This window comes from Lucilia cuprina, chromosome 6 (assembly GCF_022045245.1).
Source record: "Lucilia cuprina isolate Lc7/37 chromosome 6, ASM2204524v1, whole genome shotgun sequence".
NCBI lineage: Eukaryota > Metazoa > Arthropoda > Insecta > Diptera > Calliphoridae > Lucilia > Lucilia cuprina.
In genome coordinates this window covers 44,436,944-44,447,505 of record NC_060954.1, presented here as the reverse complement: position 1 = coordinate 44,447,505, position 10,562 = coordinate 44,436,944, and the positions used below count along the sequence as shown (strand labels likewise).

Genomic DNA, 10,562 nt, shown 5'->3' with positions numbered 1-10,562 from the left:
CTTTAACGCAGGTTTGAAATTTAGGTATAAACACCTTTGTATTCGTTTTTTTTAAGTGAAATTCGAAAGAAGATCCAATGTATGGCCATTATGAAGTGATATTTTATTCATGTAAATTATTAAAAAAGTAGCTGAGGATGCATTTCTTAAAATTAGTGTTGAAATACAACATTATGATAATCAAAAATTATCCGTCTGTCCGTAGAAATTATAAATTTGATATATAGAAAGTGTTAACGCTATGTATAGGAAAGAAGACCCAATATATAAACGTTATGAAGTAATATTTTCTTTATGTGAAATTATGTGGCTTGCGAACCGTCAAGTAAAATCGAAGATACTTAATTTCTATCGAACCACTCCACTTCTTAGTTGTAGTATTGTATAGTATTAGATTCAGCCTATAAATACTCAACATATCATGAAGCTTTGACCCAGAAATCTATTTAAAGTTAGATATGAAATATCTGCCAAGCATTGACTCGAGCAGGACATTCACAGAAAATCTGGAAGACCGTTTCTTCCTCTTCCTTGTGTCTCCAAGGTTAAAAATTAAGTAACGGTCAAGAAACGGCTTGAGCAGGGCACTTACAGAGATGATGAAATATCCATTCTTGTTTTACACTGTCTTTGCAACTGCGACAGTGTTCGTCGAAAAGAAACCCAAACAGACTTACATATCTTCCTAGTAACCATGGTTCTATTATTAATCTGTTTCGTTTCTATTTCTGTTTTTTATGTTGGCTCGTGTGTTTCTCATTAAAGGAAGGCACAATAAACTTGGCCAAATGTGTCTATGTAATTTAATCTTTTTTCAGCATTTTGAAGAAATAATCTGGGGATACTGTGCATTTGGGGACTTTGTTAAAACAAATTTTTAAACTACATCACGATTTTCTCATATCGGACCTAAAGACGGATTGAAAGACAGACGGACGGAAATGATAAGAATGTCATAGAACCTAATAAGAATCTGTACATATGCATATGTATGTATGAATGTTACAACACGCTTGTTTCAATGTGAACATACAAAAGGATATACAGACGGAGTAATGGACATATCAAGATTGTCATAGAATCTACTATGAATCTGGATATATGTATGTATTAAAATTAGATTGTTACACACAAGACTATTCGAGTTATCCTTCCCAATCGCTTCCGTATATCGCTTTAGTGGAGAGAGTATGTTGATTTAGTCTTATACCTTTAACTCACAATGACATCGTTCCGAGCTTTAAGTTAACCAATCGGCTCTTTTGACTGTATCTGTACTTCTTACTTTTATGATATTTGACCTTCCTGTATGCATAAGGTCTACCCCTCTTTGAAGTCCTTACATAAAAATTAAGTTTATTTAAAAATGATATCAATTACTTAAAAACTCTGCCCATCCCATTCCTAGTAATAAAACTACTTAGAAGTTGCATACTAATAACTGATGCTACAAACCAAATCACCTAATTAAAAAACTTATTAAAATATCAATGTTAGCAGTTATGGCAGGTTTTGTGATCAAAACATTCAATATGAAATCTTAGCAATTTTCAATAAAATCTAATACCCCTTATGAAAAAAATCTAGCAGGCTTGTTTGTTTTTCCTTAGAAAACGTTTATATAATTAAATAAAATCAAAAAATTACTACAGCGCTAAATGAAATATATATTTTATATGATTTTGAAAAAATACTCATATTTTTGTATTTTGTTTTTTTTTTTGTGTTCAATTTTATTATTATTTTTATTAATTTGTTTGTTTATTTAATATTTTACAAATATTTACAAAATTGTATTTTTTTATATATCTTTGAAATAATTAACTATAACTAATTGTTTTTTTATGTTTAATTATAAATTGTTTAATAATACTAAATTTAATTTAAGCTTATTACTAAATTTGTTATTTTCTGTTGATTTTTTAGTTTTTTTAAGTTTTTTTTTTCGTTTTTTATATAAAAAATATTTTATGTAATAAGAATTTGTAATTGTATATTTGAGAGATTTTTACAAGCTGGATTTGTGTTCTATTTTAAATATTAATTTGAGTAGAAAAATGAAAGTAGAAATAGTTCTAATAAAACTTAAAAGGTTTTTGTTATACTTTTATGTTTTGTGTAAAAATTTGCTATAAAAAACTTAAGCTTTTGTAGTTTAAATTTAATATTTAATAATATAAATTTGTTGTTATTATTCTGCCTTAAAGTTTTGAAATCTAATTTAATTAATTATAATCTTATTACTAAAATTATTTACAGAGTTGCAGTTTAACGTTTAAACACTGTTGTTACAAATGATATGAGGACAGTGGGCGATAAGAAGGACGTATCAGACCTAGAACATATGCAACTAGAACTGAACTAGAACTGAACTAGAACTGAACTAGAACTGAACTAGAACTGAACTAGAACTGAACTAGAACTGAACTAGAACTGAACTAGAACTGAACTAGAACTGAACTAGAACTGAACTAGAACTGAACTAGAACTGAACTAGAACTGAACTAGAACTGAACTAGAACTGAACTAGAACTGAACTAGAACTGAACTAGAACTGAACTAGAACTGAACTAGAACTGAAATAGAACAGAAATAAAGTAAAACTTAACCTAATTACATAATTTTTAAAAATTTTAATAAACATTTTTATTTTTTTCTTCTATATTTCTTTGCAGACAAACAAAACAATTACTAAAGACTGAAATTTTTAAGCTTTTAAACGACAATATTTCCAGTATATATTTTTTCTTTTTCAATTCGGTTAAAATATAATTTTGCAGAAATATAAAAAAAAGAAAATTACAAATTATAATTCTCAAAATTTTGGTTCAATATATTACTAAAGACAACCACAGCAGCAGCAAGGAAAGCAGCAGTAGTGAAAAAATAAACAAAATTGAGTGAATATGGAAAAACTGTTACAAGGATTTTAAAACATAATTTGCAAAAAACACGAAAAAACAAATATATAACTTTTTTTTAATCTAACAAAATAACAGGTTAAGGTTTTTTCTTTTTGCATTTATTAAGGATTTTGGCAACAGAAACATACACAACAAAATTGTTTATACTGAAAAAAGAACAAACAAAGAAACAGTTAAATACACCCACAAACTACAAGTTACAGTAAAGTTACTAAATGAATGAAAAACTCCTGCCACAGACATTAAAGTGAAAAAATAATAAAAAATACAACTGAACATAAAATGGATTTTAAAAAAAGCAAATTTTAATATAAAACAAAGATATAAATAAAAACAGAAATACAATGGTTTTAAACAGAAAACAAAAAGAAATACAGATCATAAATTTAAAAACAACAACAACAAGTAATAGTTTTATAATTAAAGAAACAAATACGAAAAACAAATGTGAAATATCATTTACACAAAAAAATAAAATAAATATAATAAATAAAAACCTTGTAAGCAAATGTAAAGCAAATGATTTATTAAGAATTTCATAAACCACCTACCACAAGTAAATGCTACAACAATGTTTTTAAATTTTATTTAAAATAGTTAACTTTTTACTACCTATTTTTAAAACTTTTAATATTTTTTTTACAATATTTATAGAATTATAAGAGTTTGTTAAATTAAAGTGATTTTTGTTTCGAAACTGTTTAATTTGATAATTGGGTTTTTTATATAAATGAGAAGGTTAAATAATAATCGAAAATAAAAGTCTTTATAATTATTAAAAAAAAAACAGCAATTTAAAGAAAAGCAAATTAATAATTAGATATCACTTTTATACACATTATTTTATTATTATTTTTAATTTTATAACTTAAATAAGTAAGATATTATTATGCGCTGTTATTCAAAATTATAAGGACCGGAGCAATAAGATTTTTAAATTAGAGTTCCAGTTCAGTTCTAGTTCAGTTCTAGTTCAGTTCTAGTTCAGTTCTAGTTCAGTTCTAGTTCAGTTCTAGTTCAGTTCTAGTTCAGTTCTAGTTCAGTTCTAGATTTTAAATAAATTTAAAAACATTGTTGTAGCATTTACTTGTGGTAGGTGGTTTATGAAATTCTTAATAAATCATTTGCTTTACATTTGCTTACAAGGTTTTTATTTATTATATTTATTTTATTTTTTTGTGTAAATGATATTTCACATTTGTTTTTCGTATTTGTTTCTTTAATTATAAAACTATTACTTGTTGTTGTTGTTTTTAAATTTATGATCTGTATTTCTTTTTGTTTTCTGTTTAAAACCATTGTATTTCTGTTTTTATTTATATCTTTGTTTTATATTAAAATTTGCTTTTTTTTAAAATCCATTTTATGTTCAGTTGTATTTTTTATTATTTTTTTTCACTTTAATGTCTGTGGCAGGAGTTTTTCATTCATTTAGTAACTTTACTGTAACTTGTAGTTTGTGGGTGTATTTAACTGTTTCTTTGTTTGTTCTTTTTTCAGTATAAACAATTTTGTTGTGTATGTTTCTGTTGCCAAAATCCTTAATAAATGCAAAAAGAAAAAACCTTAACCTGTTATTTTGTTAGATTAAAAAAAAGTTATATATTTGTTTTTTTCGTGTTTTTTGCAAATTATGTTTTAAAATCCTTGTAACAGTTTTTCCATATTCACTCAATTTTGTTTATTTTTTCACTACTGCTGCTTTCCTTGCTGCTGCTGTGGTTGTCTTTAGTAATATATTGAACCAAAATTTTGAGAATTATAATTTGTAATTTTCTTTTTTTTATATTTCTGCAAAATTATATTTTAACCGAATTGAAAAAGAAAAAATATATACTGGAAATATTGTCGTTTAAAAGCTTAAAAATTTCAGTCTTTAGTAATTGTTTTGTTTGTCTGCAAAGAAATATAGAAGAAAAAAATAAAAATGTTTATTAAAATTTTTAAAAATTATGTAATTAGGTTAAGTTTTACTTTATTTCTGTTCTATTTCAGTTCTAGTTCAGTTCTAGTTCAGTTCTAGTTCAGTTCTAGTTCAGTTCTAGTTCAGTTCTAGTTCAGTTCTAGTTCAGTTCTAGTTCAGTTCTAGTTCAGTTCTAGTTCAGTTCTAGTTCAGTTCTAGTTCAGTTCTAGTTCAGTTCTAGTTCAGTTCTAGTTCAGTTCTAGTTCAGTTCTAGTTCAGTTCTAGTTCAGTTCTAGTTCAGTTCTAGTTCAGTTCTAGTTCAGTTCTAGTTTTAGTTCAGTTCTAGTTCAGTTTTAGTTCAGTTCTAGTTCAGTTCTAGTTTTAGTTCAGTTCTAGTTCAGTTCTAGTTCAGTTCTAGTTCAGTTCTAGTTCAGTTCTAGTTCAGTTCTAGTTCAGTTCTAGTTCAGTTCTAGTTCAGTTCTAGTTCAGTTCTAGTTCAGTTCTAGTTCAGTTCTAGTTCAGTTCTAGTTCAGTTCTAGTTCAGTTCTAGTTCAGTTCTAGTTCAGTTCTAGTTCAGTTCTAGTTCAGTTCTAGTTCAGTTCTAGTTCAGTTCTAGTTCAGTTCTAGTTCAGTTCTAGTTCAGTTCTAGTTCAGTTCTAGTTCAGTTCTAGTTCAGTTCTAGTTCAGTTCTAGTTCAGTTCTAGTTCAGTTCTAGTTCAGTTCTAGTTCAGTTCTAGTTCAGTTCTAGTTCTGTTCTAGTTCAGTACTAGTTCAATTCTAGTTCAGTTCTAGTTCACTTCTAGTTCAGTTCTATTTCGAACTTGTTGTTGGTTATAACAGTTTTTACTTACCATTTGGTCAGACTATGTTATCATTACTATAGACATCATTTATATGTTTTCCAGCTGTTTTCTCTTTCATACCACATTGCTGAAATAAACGAAAAAAATTTATTAGTGAATGATTAAATAAAAATGGTCACTTAAATCATATAACAAAGTTCGCCACTAAACTATGTTTTTTGCACTCCTGTGCAAATTTCTAAATTCATTAAAATTTAAAAAATGTTAGCTTGATCGTTTATATATTTATTTCCCTTACGTTTTTGTAACTATTTAAATATTTTCAAAGTATATAAATTATTATACTTTCATGTGCTTGTCCTCTTAAATAATTATCATTAAATGGACCGTTCATTTTCTAACAAATAATTCATTAATTCCCCATTAAACAGGAAAACACAGACACACATTTATTAATGCGATTTTAAACACATTTTAAACTGAAACGGAAAAATTGCCAACCCCTACTTTTTATTATAAATTGATGATGATTCCAAAAATATATTTGTTTGTTAAAATGTGTTACAAGATTGTTGTTAATTGTTGGCAACTTTGTAAAACAACAACAATGTGAACAAACATTTAATATCTACGTGAAAATATTTAATGTGTCCATGAAATTAAACGTTTCTAATTGTTTTTTAATTAATTTTTTTTTTCTGGTTACATCTTGGATTTTTATTAAAGTTTATTCCTCCCAAGGAATCTACTTACTAGGGTTTACGAGTAACAAAAACAATTTCTAAAATAATAAAACTGAACTGAAGTCTTGGATAGAAATAAAATGTATTTTACCGATTAATTAAAAAATATAACACATATACAATGACAGCTACAAATAAAAGCATCACCATCATCCTTACAGTTTTGGGTAGCAGCTGTACCAATTTAATCTTTATTAAATTTTTATGTTTTTTATTAAAAAAAGTTTTTTTGCTTTTGATTAAAATTAAATGTGCGATTAGTTACCCGCTAGATTACTTGTGGTATTTAAAGTGATTACGTTGTAGAACATATATGCAATATATGTGAACTTTATCTCTGTGCAAATCTGCCGGGTTGTCTAACAACAAACACAGTGTTGCCAACATAAAACTTCATTATAGTTATAAAAATTTTGAACTTTATGACGGCCGTGTGGTGTTTCGTTAACATAGCTATGTGTATAAGTACGTACAAACGTTATATTTATACGTCAGTATATATTTTTGAATTAAATTCAATACGATTCTTTGCTCGCTTGAATTTTTATTTATTTGAAATTGCTGTTATATTTATTTGATTTTTTTGGCTGCCCATATTCCTTTTGGGAGGGTTCTAAATTATGATTTATGTTTAAACAATTAAAGTTTGTGTAAGGTTTCCTTTTATTTTGCTTTATTTTTAAAACTAATTAAATAAAGATTGTCAGTGAAAATTCTTGAGTTAGCTGTACCTCGGTTTATTAGTTAAATGATTTATGTGACCTCTATAGTATTGAAATTTGTTACCACATGAATAATATTTATATGAATTTATATTAGACCCAGCAATGCTAAAAGCGAAAAATCTATCATTAAGCCTAAAATTTGTCTTATGGGAATTTAAATTTTAAACTAGAACTAGAACAGAACTTGAACAGGACAAGAACAGAAATAGAACAGAACTACAATAGAACTAGAACAGAACTAGAACAGAACTAGAAAATAACTAGAACAGAACTAGAACAGAACTAGAACAGAACTAGAACAGAACTAGAACAGAACTAGAACAGAACTAGAACAGAACTAGAACAGAACTAAAACAGAACTAGAACAGAACTAGAACAGAACTAGAACAGAACTAGAACAGAACTAGAACAGAACTAGAACAGAACTAGAACAGAACTAAAACAGAACTAGAACAGAACTAGAACAGAACTAGAACAGAACTAGAACAGAACTAGAACAGAACTAGAACAGAACTAGAACAGAACTAGAACAGAACTAGAACAGAACTAGAACAGAACTAGAACAGAACTAGAACAGAACTAGAACAGAACTAGAACAGAACTAGAACAGAACTAGAACAGAACTAGAACAGAACTAGAACAGAACTAGAACAGAACTAGAACAGAACTAGAACAGAACTAGAACAGAACTAGAACAGAACTAGAACATAACTAATACAGAACTAGAACAGAACTAAAACAGAACTAGAACAGAACTAGAACAGAACTAGAACAGAACTAGAACAGAACTAGAACAGAACTAGAACAGAACTAGAACAGAACTAGAACAGAACTAGAACAGAACTAGAACAGAACTAGAACAGAACTAGAACAGAACTAGAACAGAACTAGAACAGAACTAGAACAGAACTAGAACAGAACTAGAACAGAACTAGAACAGAACTAGAACAGAACTAGAACAGAACTAGAACAGAACTAGAACAGAACTAGAACAGAACTAGAACAGAACTAGAACAGAACTAGAACAGAACTAGAACAGAACTAGAACAGAACTAGAACAGAACTAGAACAGAACTAGAACAGAACTAGAACAGAACTAGAACAGAACTAGAACAGAACTAGAACAGAACTAGAACAGAACTAGAACAGAACTAGAACAGAACTAGAACAGAACTAGAACAGAACTAGAACAGAACTAGAACAGAAACTAGAACAGAACTAGAACAGAACTAGAACAGAACTAGAACAGAACTAGAACAGAACTAGAACAGAACTAGAACAGAACTAGAACAGAACTAGAACAGAACTAGAACAGAACTAGAACAGAACTAGAACAGAACTAGAACAGAACTAGAACAGAACTAGAACAGAACTAGAACAGAACTAGAACAGAACTAGAACAGAACTAGAACAGAACTAGAACAGAACAAGTTAGAAGTTATAGCAGGGCGAGGCCGACTGTATAATATAATACACCTGTATATCGATATTTAAGTAAAATTTTGATGGGTCATATGAGAACCTAATATTTAATGGAATTCGTGAGGGTCATCAAGAACCCTTTTTTGGGTTCAGTTGTATGGGGGCTAGGTGAAATAATGGACCGATCTAAACTATTTTCAACAGGCTTAGTCTATGGTTTCATAGACGATCATAGACTAAACTAAACTATCTACAAATTGTAGTTTGATTGAAAGGTTTACAAGCCCTAATGGGGGTTGAATTGTATGGGCGCTAGGTGCAATAATGGACCGATCTTAACCATTTTCAATAGGGACAATAGAAGATCATGTACTAAATTTTACTTAATTATCTTCAAAATTGCGACCTGTAGTTTGCTTACAAGGTTACAAGACGGAGGACAAACGGACATAGCTAAATCGACCCAGCACAAATCCAATATACCGTCCCTACTTAAGTGGTGTATGGTATAACTAGAACTAGAACTGATTAAATGTATATTATTGTTCCAGTTCAATTCATTGCTTTTTTTTGATAATTAGCGGATAACATAAAAATTTCCAATGGGAGAACTGTATCCATGTACTATTTTCACCTATGGAATCCTACAGCTTAAATCTTTAAAAATGCACTTACCTCTTGTTTGGCTTGCCACTGCTTCATGGCTGATTTATATTTTTCAAATTCATTACACCAATGTGAGTAAATTTTCTGATAATCGTTTTTCTTCGATGGTGGTGTACATCTGTAATTAAAAATCAGTACAGCAAATAAAAAAGTGTTACAGAGCAACTATATGTACAAATATTAAACACATTCGTATGAGTTCAAGCCAGATGTGAGAAAAAATATTAAACTATAAATAATGTTAACAAATATGTATGCATGTTTGTAGTAAGTATATAGTGGATTCAGATACAGTGAGCAAAAGTTATAATTACTTTATATGTTTATTACAAGAAAATTTGAAATCTTTAAATTTGTTCAAAATTATTTTTATACTGACTGTATACATTCAATACAGAAAATATATACATTTATATTTTCTTTTCTCCTATATACATACATATGCATTTGTACTCTAGTTTTACCTGCTATACATGATAAACGTTCGTTAAATGAAAAAGTAAATTAACAACACAATATGAGAAAACGAAAATAAAAACGGAAATTAAATAAACGGAAGGAAAGGCGTTCATAATTGCTGTCAACATAAAAAGGAAATCGATAAAAACATCAACATACATACAAAAATAGCAAAGGTAAATAACAAAATCTTAAAAATATATTTTTAATATAATAGCGAAATAACAAGAAATAAACAAAAAACCAAAAAAGTTTTAAGAAAATTTTAAAAGGAACGTGCTATAGCATAAGATTACTTGCTTTTTGCTAAATAAAACAACAGTAACAATAGCATTCACAGTTTTTTAACAACATGATGTGAACAAAATGCTGGAAAAACTCAAAAAATTAAGCCGATTTCCTGGTATTTTTGTCTACTTTTAAAGACTTTATATCTTAAGGCTGTAATTTCATAGTTTCTCATTTTTCAATCAATACAAAAAAACACACATACATACATATATTGTAATTATAAATGAAATAAAGTATATTACCTGTGGGCATCCACATTTACACTGTAACTGCACAGCAGCGTACCATCTAGATAACTGTCGTAGCGTCCACCATCGCCTTCATTAATTGAAATAATAACGAGACCACCCTCAGATGTTTCAATGTATTTCGAGGGCGTATAGCCAATTTCATAACTATAAAAGAAACAAAAAATTAAAGATTTATTACAAAATATGATATATTTTAATAAATATTGAATTAAATTAAATTGCTTATCAAAAATAAATTATCAAAAAAATTATTTATCAAAAATAAATTAGAACGGAACTAGAACTAAACTAGAACTGAACTAGAACTGAACTAGAACTGAACTAGAACTGAACTAGAACTGAACTAGAACTGAACTAGAACTGAACTAGAACTGA

At 28.2% G+C, this 10,562-nt stretch overlaps 1 protein-coding gene across 5 annotated transcripts in view; it reads right to left on the bottom strand.

The window, feature by feature from the left end:
- Positions 1-4,328: 4,328 nt before the first annotated feature.
- Positions 4,329-10,562, bottom strand: part of LOC111684296 (semaphorin-2A) — a 170,054-nt gene continuing 163,820 nt past the window's right edge. For all 5 annotated transcript variants that reach the window (XM_046953552.1, XM_046953549.1, XM_046953548.1 and 2 more), the window contains 4 exons: positions 10,179-10,331; positions 9,196-9,304; positions 5,679-5,757; positions 4,329-4,820 (listed from right to left, as the gene is read on the bottom strand). In XM_046953552.1, coding sequence (XP_046809508.1) covers positions 5,686-5,757; positions 9,196-9,304; positions 10,179-10,331 — 334 coding nt within the window. In that variant the 3' untranslated portion in view covers positions 4,329-4,820; positions 5,679-5,685. The remainder of the gene's footprint in view (positions 4,821-5,678; positions 5,758-9,195; positions 9,305-10,178; positions 10,332-10,562) is intronic.